The 16278-nt window shown below is 40.7% G+C and overlaps 1 protein-coding gene across 11 annotated transcripts in view; it reads right to left on the bottom strand.

Annotated features, from left to right (window-relative positions):
* ralgapa1 (Ral GTPase activating protein catalytic subunit alpha 1) overlaps positions 1–16278 on the bottom strand; it is a 77189-nt gene that overhangs the window by 31393 nt on the left and 29518 nt on the right. For all 11 annotated transcript variants that reach the window (XM_031321212.2, XM_031321215.2, XM_031321213.2 and 8 more), the window contains 12 exons: positions 13756–13866; positions 13560–13628; positions 13324–13461; positions 12882–13065; positions 11380–11498; positions 11099–11218; positions 8925–9552; positions 7383–7498; positions 7022–7146; positions 4783–4854; positions 2161–2284; positions 1471–1626 (listed from right to left, as the gene is read on the bottom strand). In XM_031321212.2, the coding sequence (XP_031177072.1) occupies positions 1471–1626; positions 2161–2284; positions 4783–4854; positions 7022–7146; positions 7383–7498; positions 8925–9552; positions 11099–11218; positions 11380–11498; positions 12882–13065; positions 13324–13461; positions 13560–13628; positions 13756–13866 (1962 nt within the window). The remainder of the gene's footprint in view (positions 1–1470; positions 1627–2160; positions 2285–4782; positions 4855–7021; positions 7147–7382; positions 7499–8924; positions 9553–11098; positions 11219–11379; positions 11499–12881; positions 13066–13323; positions 13462–13559; positions 13629–13755; positions 13867–16278) is intronic.

Below are 16278 nucleotides of genomic sequence, written 5' to 3'. Positions count from 1 at the left end.
AGTGATACGGAGACCTGAAGGGCTCTGCCATGATCACATTTAGAGAGTTAGAATTATGACCTACAAGCTGTATTTTTGGGTGTCCGAACAATGAGGTGACAGTCTAATAAGGCAAAGTGGAGTCTTACCGTCTGATGTGCTTCTCTGATCATCACTAAATTAAAAATATTTCAACGATTAAGATCAGAGTGATGTTATCGCTGATGCCACAATCAGTTGGTGTAATGCAGCTTTAATCCTTTTAATCATGTTTCAAGCAGATGTGGTATGAGAGGGAGCAGAACACACAGCAAAGAGTGAGAGCTGGAAAAATGCCCTGCAATGGACTCAAATCACACTGCTGTGTGTATGTGGCAGGAGGATGGATGATTAATGCCTGCCAGTATGGACATGTGTATGTCTGTCACTTTAACCTCTTTGTGGACACATTTGTCAAACTGTGAGTGTATGCGTTTGTAAGCCTGTGTGTGTGTGTGTGTGTGTGCTTCTGTGTCCAACGTTAACACAAATTTATAGTTGTGTGGCCTTATGTGAATAAAGCCCTTAGTTGGTCAGTGTTTGTTTCAAGTTAAGCAGGTTTATGGCGTGTGTGCGTGCATGTGCGTATGCGAGTATGCGTGTTTGATGGGGCCATCAGCTGATCAGGGAGACGGATGGTGTCGGACCAGGCGCTGATAATCCAATCAGGAGCCTGCAGCTACGTGATAGGCCGAGAAACAGGAAGTATGATCTGATTAAAGGGACATTATGGCCATGTGCTGAGCGCCCAATGCCTGGGGGTTGACAGGCCACACACACACACACACACACACACACACACACACACACACACACACACACACACACACACACACACACACACACACACACACACACACACACACACACGATACGAGCCCACACCATGCACGAACACAGACATGATTGCTACTAAGAATTATTGGAAACATTGGTGTGCTTTAGAAAGAGATAGGTGTGTGCAGCGGCATATGTTCATTTGCAATGTAATTCCAGGGAAATTAAGAGAATGGGAAGGAGGAAAAGAAAAAAGGAATCAAAAGGAAAGACAGAGAAGAGTATAGAGGGTTTTTTCTCCTCCTCTCCTCTCACTGCGCATTTCCCGTCATTAAATAAAAGGAGTGGAATTAGAGCATCAACAATAAGTATGCTTATTATTACTAATAACCCCCCATCTCACCACACAGACTGCAGTTTGAGAGAGGGCAACACAGTAGATAATGAGATACACAGATGCAGAATGCTTGACAGAAACAGGATTGGGAGTTTCCCCATCCAACTGTCAAGCACATCTGAAAGTTTTGACAGGCATGGTGAGAATTAACCCAGCAACAAACAGGCAATTAGGTGCCCTTCCATTAGCTGGAAAGAAGAGAGTAAACCATGAGAACTTCTATACAGTAAAAATAAAAACCTGGATGAAAGGTTACCAGTCAGATAGGTGTGTGTTACCTTCTTGGTGAGGTTGTGGTCCTGGTCGTGGGGCATGCGGGTGGAGACGTGGTAGATGACCTCTGTAGTGGAGGTGGCGTAGTAAGGCGTAGTCTGGCCTGTGCTGCGATTCCTCTGGAGACCTCCCATGAAGCCACAGTGAGTAGTGAGGTCCACCTAAGCGACACACACACACAGACAAGGGACATACATAAATAATATGGAAATATGCCTTTTACTACCTTAAAGCCTAGAATAAAAAATAATCAACTCCAACTAGCTTCAGCCTTCTCTTTCTAACCAGCAGATAAAGATAAAATGTTGACATATTACAAAATAAAAAAGGACACACTTAGGATCTTTTGCACTTGTGTCAACACACGCAAAAAAACAGCTTGCATTGTATTTCGAAATGATTTAGTATATCAATGTTTCACCATCATCAGGCTGCTGAAACATCAAGACACACCGCTGGTGGTTTATTTTAACCACTGGTCCTATAGAACGTTTTCTTTGCAATCTTAAATCAATTAAACCATTAATATATATTTCATATAATGATTCAAATATTAAATGCAGATCAAATAGTTAGATGCAGTCCTAAATTTCATTTGGTAAAAATGTCAAGAACACAATGTTAAGATAAATGTGCAATTTGTAGGAAGAAGGCAAACAATGTCTGAACATGTATGTAAATAAATGTGTCCTTACCTCCCAGCCCAGTCCAGAGACAAAGTCTTCATAAGCCTGGCTGCCTGCTGTGTTGGTTAGTATAGAGTGTTTGTCCTCTTGGCCCTCAGCCACATAAAATACTGCTATTTTATGAGTCTCGCGGCTAGAAGAGAACGAAGGAAAGCAATAATGACCGTCGTGACAACTACTCAAAAACAGATAACATTTATTTTAGCAATTTCTGTCTGCTAAGGTGTTCCGCTTTAATGCGTTTATACCTCCCATTTTTATCCCTTGTCCCGCATCCCACACATTGAAACAATGTCCCACATTTTGTTTGGCTCTAGTTTTCAAAAAACACTTTTCTAAAATATTTGGCTATATCCATTGGCTGTTTAGTTTAGTTTATCTGTTTACACATGCAAAAAAAATACTAAAAACCCTCAAAGGGGCTTGGTCAGGGCACTCTCCAGTGTATACCTTAATCCATTATAAAAAGGAGAAAAAAATATATAAATGGAGGAAAGGAGTGAAAGACAAAAGATAAGATTACACACGCTAGCAGACATCCATATAGTACAAGTACAACAAATAAAATGAGATTAAAATGACTAATTATAAGTCAGCAGTCTACACAGATAATCCATAAGGATAACATAGCGGAGATGAAGAACAAGTGAAGAAAGCAGGGAAAGCTGTCATCAAGGGGCTGTGTTTGATGTCAATCAAACTGCACACACTTGGGTCACCGTCTTTGCTCCGCTACACCCAACGACCCCCCTTTTTTTTTTGTGATCAACTTTTTATTAGCACCCTCAGACATACAAAACAAATTCCACAATGTGTGACAGGTAATATCAAATTGAACAAGAACAAAAACCCTCTCCCACCCTCTGCGGTCTCGAGACAAACAGAAACCACACCTTGCCTAATCACTTGCCTCCAATTCTTGTGGGGTTGAGGTCATTAAGTCTGATATGTGTGCTGCTGCGCTTTCCCATAGGCTGACAGTTGATGATTTGGCTTTGTTAATCCTTGCTGTAGAGAGCTCAAGCATAGCTATGTCTAGAAAATACGCCAACCACTGTTTTATACAAAGCGAGTAAGGGGGGAGCCAGTCCTGAGCTATCATTTTCTTGGTTGCAGTTGAGCCGGCTAGCCACATTTTCCTCTGTCTCCCAAGCATGTGTAATTTAGAGTCATCATTAAGTAACAAAACAATCGGGTCAGTAGGAACTCGACATCCTATCACATCAGATATTATTGATGCCGAAGACCCTTTTTTAAAGCACCAGTAGTATATTTGATAGAACGGAGGCCATGACTTGAATCCCATGTCAGCACCTGCTTGTACTGTTTTATTGTACACAGTTAAGTGAGTCAGTGTTGATGAGAACGAGCACTGTACTTTCAACAGTTATTTGGGACAGAAAAAGGGAAAACATTAATGCTTACTGTATTCAGTTTGCGTGGGAGTTGGGAAAGTTGCATTTAGATCAAATATATTTATTAAGTCCTTCACATGCTAAAGGCCTAACCTGTAACCGTCTATTGTCTGCTACTGAATTAACCAGAGGGCAAAGCATAGAAATGTTTATTTTTTAAGTTAGATAGACTACCTATCAGCATCGGTCACATGTCCTACACAAGGGGGTAAGCGTCTGTCAACAACCCGTAGATCCTATGGCGCCATTTTGATGCTAACAGGCACTCACCCGCCGTTAGCATTCCATTGACTGCCATTCATTTTGACGTCACTTTGACAGCGAATAACTTTACATCTGAAGCGTTTAAATAATTTATTTGTCCATTGTTTATTTCTAAAGAAACATGACAATGTATAAAAGGCTCCATTACCTTGTACCTCAAGTTATGGCTCTGTAGCAGACGTTTTTGTAAAAATAGGCTAACGATTGTGTCATAACCACGGGACTTACTGTCGCATAGTAGAGGAATTACCGTATAGTACAGGAGAAGCTCGCAGGCAGTTTCGACTTACATTAGGTGTTTACATTTAATTACTTATGTTAACTAGCATTTTAGTTAGCAATAATTAGCCTGTGCCCATGTTATCTCCTTACATATATATACGCTCGCTGTCTCTGCGAAATTGGGAATGACTGAGATTTCTCTTGGCACAGCTACCAGAAGACTTACAACTTTCAGACAGGTTGCTCACGTCACATTTACGTCGTCTCTCTCAGTTGGAGGCTGCGCAGTAATGCTCAGCGCTCACCGGAAAAGTGCTTCCAATATCCTTCACTGGTCTCCGTCCAGAGCAACGGAATCTGTTGGTCCAGTTTATATACTGTCTATGGTCCACATTGTCCCACACAAACATACTCTTTGTCCCACATTTGGTTTGTTGGAATCTGGTCACTCTAGGTGTAGGATAACTGTGACTGAATCTCAGAACCCTACAGTATACACGTCTGAGTCTTTAACTGCAGTTGAATCAATATTTAAAGAACCTTCAATGTCAAAACCTTTTACTATAAAATAGCTTTGCTGAATCCTATTTAGAGCAGACAGCAAAAAATAAAGATTGTAAAAAAGTAGAGGATTCAAACTAATCAGTAACTAAAACCTAAATGATAACATCAAAAAGACGGAGGGAGTGGGTGAACGACACAAAGTGCCTGACTTTTTATATTTTCTCACCACTGCCGAGAGTCCAGGTTCTTCAGCTCCCTTAGTAACTTCTCATTCTTCCTTAACAAATGAAAGTTACTCCTGTAAGACACAGAAACATGCACAGGTTAGGAATCATTATCCAAAGTAATCGGTAAACCTGCCTCACCACCATTATCTGGCTACCACCAGCGCCTCCCTTAATTGGCTGGTTGCTTGTTTTTGTCACTGTTTCTGAGCAAAAAACGACAAATCCAGTGTCACCTAATACCACATCAAGTGAAGCTGGCAGGACTTTTAATGAAAAAGACCAGAAAAGCTCAAGACAAAAGAGAGAGAGAGAGAGAGAGAGAGAGAGAGAGAGAGAGAGAGAGAGAGAGAGAGAGAGAGAGAGAGAGAGAAAAAAACACTACAATACCACTCAAAAAGAGGGGATGTTGCAATTACTGCATGAAGAATATTTAGGAACTATGTCACTAAATAACCAAATGTTATGGTGGCTTTTTACTTTAGATGTTTTTGTGTGTATTTAGGAGTGACGCCCTCTCCAATCCAAACTGCTCAATTGTTACTACTAGAGCTGCAAAGATTAATCGATTAGTTGACAACAATTAAATTACTCGCCAACTATTTTGATAATCGAATGATCGGTCGGAGTCCTTTTTTAACTAAGAAAAGTAAAAATTATCTGATTTAATAGCCTTTAATAATTAATAACCAACTAAAAAGTCCAGGGACCGTTCAAAATGCCCCAGCCACCAACCTCTGCATCGCTGATATAAAACCAAGAGTTGAGCAGTGAGGCTTGGAGTGGACTGATAATGACACGTCATTCTTTTCACTCTTTGAGAGCGAAAAATAGTGAAAGAGCGGGAGAGAGAGAGAGAGAGAGAGCAATTTGCTCTTTATTAAACTGATACTAGGTAATGGCCTCATTCTCTGCACTCAAAGACTCCATTTACACCCTGGATTATAGGAAAAAGCATAAAAGGACACACACACGCACACACACACATACACACACACACACACACACACACACACACACACACACACAATCTTAGTGTCTGATGTCCTATATAAATACCTGGAGAGACATAGGGGACAATAACAGAAAATTATACAATCTCTTCTTTTTTCTGATCTGTCTATTCTCCTCTGTATTCACTCACTTATTTTGGATCCATTTTCTTTTTTTTCCTCTTCATCTACATGTGCCTTATTCATCCTGTTTTCTGATTTGCCACTTCTCCCACCATCATTCTCTTCTTCAACTACTGCCTTTTATTCTAACTCCAAATGGCTCGAGTTTGATCAATAGAGTACCATACTCATTATCACACTCTTCCACACACAAAAACACACACACACAGTGTGTGTTAAGAAGTCTATTGTGCAGGTTGAATGCAGACAGTGTAATTCCCTGGATAAAGTATAAAGAGCGATGAGTGTCCATTAGCTGTCCAGATATATTTAAAGTGATACCTTGACATTGTGTATTTTAGCGCGGGCTCATTGAGAAGATGAAATGCTCTGCCATGTGTGGTGGAAAACGTGGTGTCTAATTAGCACAATTTTTTTTTTTTTTATGTGAAATATTTGTCTTACTTGCATTTAAAAGCTATTTGGTTTGTTCTAGGGGAGACAAAAAATATAAAGGACTTCCCACACAAGTATTACAGCAACCTGAAAAACAATCTTTAGAAGAAAACTTCAAGAGGACAGATTTATGTGCAATATGCAAGCAGTGGAGTCTCTTAAAATAAAGTACATTCTTATCTACATAAAAGTAAAGTGAAAAACAAACAATTATGAAGTTATGAATGTCCTCATAAAGACAAAGAACAAATAACTGAACTTGGTTCTAATATCATTATCCAGTTCCCAACAAATTAATCAAATGCTGTGAATGCTGAATCTATTCAGTTGCAATTTACAACACAAAGTGATGCATTTTCACCAAGCAGTCCAGTCCAGTCCAGTTCAGTTCAGTTAGTTACACATTGGAACGGTTATTTTCGCGTTATTTTCCCATTAGCAGAAGTTCTGCATAGTACCTGGTACTTTTTTTGGCGTACTATCCACAGTGGAAAACGAAAAGAGAAAAGTACCAAAAAAGTGAGTTGAGCAGTGCCGTACCATACAGTGGAAACACGGAATTAAGAGTTTGTGTTATATATTATTATTGTTACATTAATGTTATTGTTTTTCCAACATAAAAAACCCCCACTTTAATATGGTTTCTATGTGTATGTCTGTCTGCTCTCACCTCTTCTCCCAGGAGTTGAGTCCCAGTATGTTGATCAGTAGTCTGCAGTAGTAGAAGGCTGACTGTGGTGTCTCAGTCTCTGGTTCAGTCTGCTGCACTGCCCTCATGTTCAGCTCCTCACCTCTCTAAACATTCAACCATTCAGATTCATGCAAAAAAAAACAAAAACAGAACAGAAAAGAAAACTTTCAAAATAACACAACAATGAGACCTTTGTGTGGATAATAGCTTGTGGTTTATCTTTTACTTCATGAAACCTAAAATTAATTAAATTATTGCGAAGCCATATATAGTATCAAACTATACAATGGCTCGTGCTGCACAAAACTCTTTTATTCATATGAATATGGACACTACGCACATGAAGGACAAACTCTCTTTCAGCAGCACTCTGCTTCAGGATGGCATTGATCACATCATTCTCCTGCTTTTCTGAAACACACGCTGGAGGAGCGGCTGGGATGTTGAGCGGCATGCCTGAGTGTACCAAACAGGAGACAAGGTTAGCTGTGTTGTTGCTGTCAGACATTGTGTACTTTGTTCTTTTTAGAGCTTCAGGACAACAGTAAGACTGATATGTAACAGGACCTTGGTTAGTCAGTGTCCACCTTTGATTTGATGTGGGGTCCTCTGTTTTTACAGAGCAAATTGAGGGATGTGAGTCTGGAAAATGTTCACTGAAACCCTGACTCAATAAGTTGCTGACCGACTGAAAGGAAATTGTTATTCTGGCTTTTAATGGATGCTTTGCTTATTATTGGTACTGACTAGGGCTGCACAATTAATCGAATTTTAATCACGATCATGATTTTGGCTTCCCACAATCAAATTCACGTGATCGAGCGATATTTAAAAGTCTCTCTATCGAAGTTTTTTTTACCCAAAGCCCCGTAAACCACTCTCTGATCACGTGCCTCCATGAGCCAATCAGAGCTGTTCCCTGCACCGCGCAGCTTAGTTTAGATGTAGAGAGTCACAGAGGACAGAGTAACCTGAGGAAAATTCCACAACAGATAACAGTCGGTCATAAGTCGGTCACGAGGTTTACCAGTTTACCAGTAAACGCAACATTTTGTCCCGTCTGTGTTGTTTTTCAGACAACAGCAGGACCAGTGCTAGTTTGAGTCTTTTAGCTCATAGCTTTAGCGGCAGACTGTTGAACGTCCCGCTGTTGTAATCCTCTAACAGTGAAATACAGTCACACTACACTGTTTAGCTGTCAGCATTTTAGCCGTGTTTAATCCAGTTACTACTGTAGCTAACGGTAGGCTAACATTACCTGCTGTGTAATGTGTTATTAGTGTTTACTAGCGTGACATGCAGCGATGTTTCTGGTGCCTCTAACATCTGTTTTGGAGCCTCAGAGCGCAACGCAGACATTTAAGTGGGACCGTAATCCGCGTTGCTATTTTGTCCGGTAGGTGCCCTATTGGCACCAGATTTTAACATGCGCCGTTAACGTGAACAGAAAATTGCGGTGCCTGTATCTTTTCACGGCAAACGCGCATGTTTGGAAAGCGGTTGCACAACAGCTGAAATGGCATACTCCTTCATAGTTTCCTTCAACAAAGGAGGAATGTAGCACAATATGGATGTATTGGCAGGAATGTAGCACAATATGGATGTGAAAGCAGTTATAATTAGCCTATGTGACAATAAAATTTGTTTTGGTTAAAATCAACAAATAATCGTGATAATTAATCATGATCAATATATTGATCAAAATAATCGTGATTATCATTTTGGCCATAATCGTGCAGCCCTAGAACTTACCTTTAAATAGACATAAAAACTCATTCATGTATGTTTAAACAGTATGTGTTTTATAAACTGCCCTGTAGATTGAATAACCATTCAGAACACAAATACAATAGGTACTTGCTGTGTGCGTGTGTGTGTATACCTGCTCTCTGTAGACACTCAGGACTCGAGTATCCCAGGTACTGCAGCATTTCATCCAGTGAATCGTCTCCCTCCCTTAGTGAGTCCCATGCTGGCACCGCCTCCCGACACAAACGTTTAGCCAATGGCGGAGCTAGAAGCTGTTCCAAGCCTGTCTCCCCTCGAACCCCCTCCCCGTCCATCCTAAGCTCTATCCTCTCCTCCTCCTCCTCTTCTCCTTCACCTCCTCTTTGATCTCCCATCCCCTCCTCAGTGACTTTTCTCTCCTCCCCTTCCTCATCGCCCTCTCCCTGAAACCCTTGCCTTTCACCCTCCATCCCTCTTCCCCCCTCCTCTGCCACGCTCTCCTCCTGCCCCTCCTCTTCGCTGTCTTCTCGTTTCACTCCCATCTTTTTCGGAGGGCCTCCTGGTGGAGTGTGTAAAGGAAGATTCGCACTGTGAGGTGTTTGTGTGTGTGACATGAATGTGTGTTTTGGGCTGTTTGGGGAACATGGTGGAGGCCCGTAGAGAACAGCAGAGTCCCAAGAGTGTTTTCCGGCAACATCTCGGATGATGACACGAACGCAAGCAGGAGCAGAGGACAAACCAGCTGTCATTCCGCCTCCTGGTACACCAGACTCTGATCGGATCTGGGAAATAGAGGACAAGGAGCAATTGTTAAAGACTAAATGTACCAAAATATTAAAAGATATTCTAATCTGAGTTGCGGCATTGTTCACACAATCCAAATCTGAACTGCCTTAAAGCAAAACTCACACCTTCTTAAAACATAATTGGCTTCCTTTCAGCTAAATCTCGAACTGATAGAACTCAATCAATGAGAATTTTAATCAGCATACTTGAAGGAAACGTATGTGAGTTTAGTATTAAATAATTCAATATATTCTAACTCAATTTACACTGCAAAGCATTGTTATGTTTTACTCCGTCAACCTGCCTATACTTAATGATACCAATGCATGTTAACATGATTACAGTTATCAATACATGCATGTGGTAACATAAGTACGGCTCAACTATTAATCATTTTCAAATCAAAATCACGATTTGAAATAATGCGATTAGCTAATCGTGTGTGTGTGTGTGTGTGTGTGTGTGTGTGTGCTAATCAAATGTGAAATATTTAGTTTGGTGTAACATTTGGATTAACATTTTGTATTCCTCTTTTCTTTATTATATTACTGTTTTTTCATAAGCTAAATGCTGGAATAATGTTACGTATCACAGATTGTTTACAGAAATGTCCTATTTTCAGTGCATCTTTAATTTATTTTTTGTTACTTTATTTAACATGATCATAGATGGTGCAATATGTAGCTAAAAAGTTGTTGTTTTTTGCCTCGAATCAAATCGTAATCGCAATATCTGGCAGGAAAATCGCAATTAGAGTTTTTCCCCAAATCGTTGAGCCCTAGTGGTAAGCAAGTAAACTTTTTACATTGCACCTCTAAAACCAGAGTTACAGGTGCACATACAATATAATACCATGAAATATAATAAGACTGCTGAAACATAGAAAAATAAACAACATTTAAAAAGAACAATGTAAAAACACTAGTTTGATAAGTTATCAAAATGCCAGCCTACAAAGGTGACTTTTTAAAGGCTTTTAAAAATGTGACACAGACTTAGTTAATCTGTTACTTTGAAGGAGCTGGTTCCACAGTATTGGACGTGAAAAACTAAACAACATAATTCTGACGGACATATATACTGTATAACGGAGCCAAACCACGGAGGGCTTTAAAAGTACTGAATCCTAAACTGAATTCTAAAATGAATTGGAAGCCAAAGTAATTCAGCCCAGACTTGTGAGATATTTTTCTGTGTCTAGTGTTTGTCAGAAGCTTTGCTGTTACATTCTGTACCAGTTGTAGACGGGCAGTTTCTGCGTCATTGAGGCAAGTACATTATGAAGCTAAAAGTACAGCTATGCCAGGCTAATGTTGGCATGTTTAGATGCTCACCACTGACATTTCCATCCCTAGAGTGGCTAAAAATGAATAGTAGTAGTAGTAGTCTTAACTGCCACATTGTTAAGAGAACGACAAACTAGTTCCTTTTAGGTATGATGTAAAACAGTTATAAACCAACTTAAAGTTGGACTTGGTTTTACTTTAAAAACATACAAAGCGTCACATTTTCTCATGGCAACTTTCTTTCAATTGAGGTTACCTGATACACAGAGAGTAGTGTGGAGCCATTCAGAACCAGAAACTGTAGGTTTGGTGAATGGAAAAGCTCTGGCCCAAGATCTGCATTCTCACAGAACGGGTTGTCTTGGTTTTCACACACCTAGAAAAACATAGGCCATAGTGTTGGTCTAACCAAATGCAAAGATCTAAATAGAAGTATTGAAAACTGAAGATTTGTATTCCCCTTTGGACAAACAAGTAATCATCACCATACACAGTACATCACTGCCATTATTACCAGCAAACACACAGTAAAAGTACCTGACTAGACAGAGTAGCAGGCCCTCCAGACATTGGATAATGTCCTAGATGGTTGACCAAGTGCGTAATAACTGTTCTCGCTGCGATGGAAACCAGGCCCTGCTGTATACGGCTACGAACTGCAGACAGAGAGGGAAAACACAGACAAGAGGATATATTACCAACAAGGTTAAAGTTAGGAACAATACATTTAGGGTACCAGATATTAAAAAATTACAGTCGATTTCTAGATGTTATTGTTAAGTGGGCTAAAAGGTTTAACCGTTACTCTGACTTGATATTTAGGGTCCAAGTAGTCTATATCGACACTGTTTAATTTACGGGATTGTTCCGCTACCGCCGGAGGTTCCGCCGGATGTTGCTCATTTTTGGCCGGATGTCCGTCACCTTCCGCTTTCTTTGTGTTAGCATTCCAAACTCTGGTCGATTTATGAGGACTACGGTTAACTGCTCCTCAGATCTCTGCAGGGTAATCCAGACAGCTAGCTAGACGAATCTGAGTTTTCTCTTGCACGACTAAAACAACTAAAACAACTTTTGAACGTACACATGTTCCACCAAAACAACTTCCTTCCTGAGGCTATTTTGCAGGGGCACCATATTGATTGGTTTAAAGAAATGCCAATGAACCAGAGCATGTTTTTCCTCCCATCCCGGAATACTGTGTGGACTAGCCAGACCTTCCTCCGCAGCGCTGTGGAGATAGGTCTGGCAATGCGAGAATAGGGCCCAAGTTACAACAAAACTTCAGGAATTACAGTAAAAAACTAGGAAGAAGTATAAACACACATTCAGTTTGTGCATAGTTTACCCCACGCTGAGCAGAAGCCGATGCCATCACACACTGTGCTACCAGCAGACCTTGACTAATCAACATCATTACACACACACTGTGACACACACATTTTCCAACAGCTCCTTATTGATAGGGCTGTGTGTAGAGTACAGATATGTATTGACCAGACATTCTCAACGACTCCCTAAAGCTCAGGAGGAGGAAGGAAAAAAAGAAAAGACAAATGTATGTAGAAGACGGGTGAAAATATATAATAGAAGTGAAAAGGATAGTAGCAGAGTATAATGTTAAATGAATAATAGAAGAACGAAGAGAAGCAGTGAAGACAAGAAGATACAAAGAGAGGAGAAGAGAGGAGAGAAGCATGGTCTATCGAAGCGCTCCAGTCATTAGACGAGACACTGTGTCCTGGTGGACCACAGCAGGGGACAATACACACTCTCACACGAATGGAGACAGGTGCACTTGCGTGTATGTGTGTGTGTGTGTGTGTGTGTGTGTGTGTGTGTGTGTGTGTGTGTGTGTGTGTGTATTACGGACTAGATATGTACTGGGTGCGGTCTTGCAATACATTTCTGACCATCTTAATAGCAAAATACATATTCACATGCTTAGACTCATTTGTACATCTTGGAAATCAGTAAATGATGGTTACAACAATGGGCCTAAAAGTTATGTAGTGTGTCCCTGGTGTTAGATAAATTACCTTCAGTGACAGGCTGCAGTTTGCTGGAGCGTTCAGACTCCGGGCTGTGCAGTGGTTCTGGTTCTCGGAGGCTCTCTAAGGGCAGGAACGGGTCATAGTCTGCACTCAACAGGTCTGACAGCTGCAGCGGGTAATACTTGGGACTGTTGAAAGACTGGGCTCCATACACGCAACCATGTAATACCTGGACAATTAAAAAAGAAAAGGGATTTCAGATTGAATTCCATTCTGCCTCAATTATAGCCCATGTTCAGCTTCACTGCACTGATGCTTACACTTCAAATGATAAAAACGTATTTTCAATGTGGGTCATGTTTTGGGGGAATATAAAACTTAAGTGACTGTGTGTGTGTGTGTATGTATGTGTGTGTGTGTGTGTGTGTGTGTGTGTGTGTGTGTGTGTGTGTGGGGGGGGGTTAAGGGCTGTGTCACACATGCATACCTTATAAATACAGCTGAGCAGAGTCTTGGTAGGCTGGTCCCTCTCTGGAGGGCTTCGTGTTTGAACAGGTTGAAGAAGAGTCTTTGGAGGCAGAGCCATCACCCAGTCCAACAGACACAGCAGGAGGGACACTACGAGCTGCAACACACAGGCATACACGGGTATAAGGTTAATTTCGAAGCAAAATTAGTAATATAGTGAGAACGCGTGAAAGAAAATCTGTGTATGTATGTTACCCTTTTATCCAGTTCGTGAGGAGAAGACTCGGTAGTAGGCAGCAAGTGTGTGATGGTGGCAATTAAAATCTAAGGAAAAGGATGTGTGGACACGCTGATTGGCGACTTGATGAATAATAATTTAATAAATGAAATCAGGCAGTATTTGGAAATATTCCAATAATTGTTCAGAAGTGTACAGCAATTTATGTCTCACCTCAACGATCTTCTTTGGAGTGTCAGGGGGGAATGTCTGAAGATGATCTACGTGACTGATCAGGAGGTGAAGGATGTCTGACGCCACCAGCGCTACATTCTTATTGGAGTACTGGTACACAATAAAGTATTTGTGTTAATTCACAGATTTTGTGACTACATTAATGTATTAGCCAACACACATAAAATATATCTTTTTTTAAAACATAAAACATTACAGTTATTCAAACAATTATTTTAAGGTTGGATGGATCCATCTTTTTTTCAGATTGCTAACATGCATTGGTCAAAACTGAAGTCACATTGTCAAAACTCTTCACACAGTCAGCGAAACAGAAGTCTATGTGGACCAAACTGGGAATCCTTTTTCATTCATAATCCACCACCTGCAAAACACTGTATATCTGCTGCATTTCTGATTCATTCTTGTTTCATATACTTTAGTACAGTCAGTAAAGTGAAAATGTGATAGTCTCTAATGAAATACTAATTTATGTGAAAAATCATTCAAACTTCAAAAGATAAAAGTTCATCATTTATGTAAGTCAGTTATGTCAGTGTGTTATGAGTGACAATGTTTGTTTATGAGTCAAAGTTGTTGCCAGTGTTTCTGTGTGATCTGTGATATTCCAATGACTGATGTGATTGTGTCTGATGTAAGTATTTATAGGTCTGTAAAAATGATCTGACAATATTGGACACATCTGAACTCATTTTACCCACATCCTGATACTATGAGCTTCATAGAGTCATTTACATGTCTCATATAAAGTTATTACAATAATGCACAGTACATCTGATTCTAATGTGTGTCTACAAATATGCTTCATAATTATTTTATATAATATCAATTGTAGTATTCTGAATTAGAGCTGTAATCGGGCCTTAAAAGTTCGGCCCAACAAGGCCCGAACCCGACAGAATTCGGCCCGAGCCCGACAAGTACATTTTGTTTGACAGATTTTTAAAAGCCCGAACCCGTTTACAGCCCGACTGTACAAAAGGCCATCTATCAGCAGTGATTAGAGTGCATGTCGGAAAATAGCGCGGACACGCTCTTCACGCCGCGAGCGGGCACACGCACCACTCGGCGGAAAAGGGAGAGAAAGAAAAAAGAGACTGCGGCGCACGCACACAGCTCTTTTGTCTTCCGTCAAGAATGAGTAATTTATACATTTTTTAACATAATTTATTCATGACTAACGGAGGCTATAGGCCACATGGAAGTTGGAACAAAGAAATAAAATAAGCCCTCCAGAAGCCAGCCTCTGTTTCACCTCCTCAGCATCCATTTTCACTAATCGAAACGCTTCAGCGGACCGCTCGTTTACTGCGCAACTCGGAGCGCAAGCCCGAGCCCGGCCCGAGCCCGTGTAACATGATAGAAATGAAGACCGAACCCGACCGAACCCGTCGGGTCCCGTCGGGTCCCGTCGGGTTCGGGCAAAGATCTTCAGCTCTATTCTGAATACGTTTACTCGTAACTGTGCCTTTATATTAAATACTCATTAAATATGTATATCTTTTGTTTTTAAATAAAATAACTTACAAGTCAGGACAGTCAGGCTCTAATGAGGATCACCACCACTAAACAAAAAAATGCTTCTAGATATGAGGAGGAGCCGGGTAGTGGGATGAGGAGAACAACAACAGGGAGAAGTGGCTCTGCATGGAAATATGACAATCCCTAAAGCTTTGTATGTGTGTGTGATTGTGTGTATATATCACAGGGCCCATGTCTGAGGCTACTGGCTGCTGGTATGAAGGCAAGAGATGCAAGTGTACAAGATATGTGTGTATATATGCGTGATACTATGTGTATGTGTGTGTGTGTGTGTGTGTGTGTGTGTGTGTGTGTGTGAGTGACACAGCTTGCAGCATTCCCCCTGGATTAGTCTCCTATCTGAAGGAGGACCAAACATATTGACTGTCCAGGGTTTGCTCCCAGGAGTAAGTGAATGCAAGTGTGTGTGTGTGTGTGTGTGTGTGTGTGTGTGTGTGTGTGTGTGTGTGTGTGTGTGTGTGTGTGTGTGTGTGTGTGTGTGTGTGTGTGTGTTGCTGTAATGTCTTAGCAGGCCATTGGCTGCCGATACACAAGCTAGGGATTCCAAGGTGGAAAAGGTATGTGTGTGTGCGTGTGTGTGTGTGTTTGTCCATCTAGAGCCACTTGGCTATAGATGAGACAGTAAATATTGGATAGTATTATTCTGATCCACAGGCCTCCCAGTCTAGTGGCCTAAAACAGACAATACCAACTGAGGCAATTTCCCCGACACCAACAATCATATCCAACAATGTTTTCCATCACACTTTGGCCGCTTGCAGCCCGCAATGTAAGGGTAACCACGCAGCACATAACAATTCAGTTGTCATTGTGTGATATCAAACTCCATAAAATATGCAAAAAGAGGATTGTGAATTACATTTTAAAAATAATTGCTGTGAAAATGCCTTAAAATAACCCTGCTGGATGTACTTAATGTTGTGTGTTCTTTTAACTAAAGTAGGTTGAATCAAACATCCA

This window comes from Sander lucioperca, chromosome 18 (genome assembly GCF_008315115.2).
Source record: "Sander lucioperca isolate FBNREF2018 chromosome 18, SLUC_FBN_1.2, whole genome shotgun sequence".
NCBI lineage: Eukaryota > Metazoa > Chordata > Actinopteri > Perciformes > Percidae > Sander > Sander lucioperca.
The sequence above is the reverse complement of the archived record's forward strand: the minus strand, read 5'-3'. Positions and strand labels throughout refer to the sequence as shown.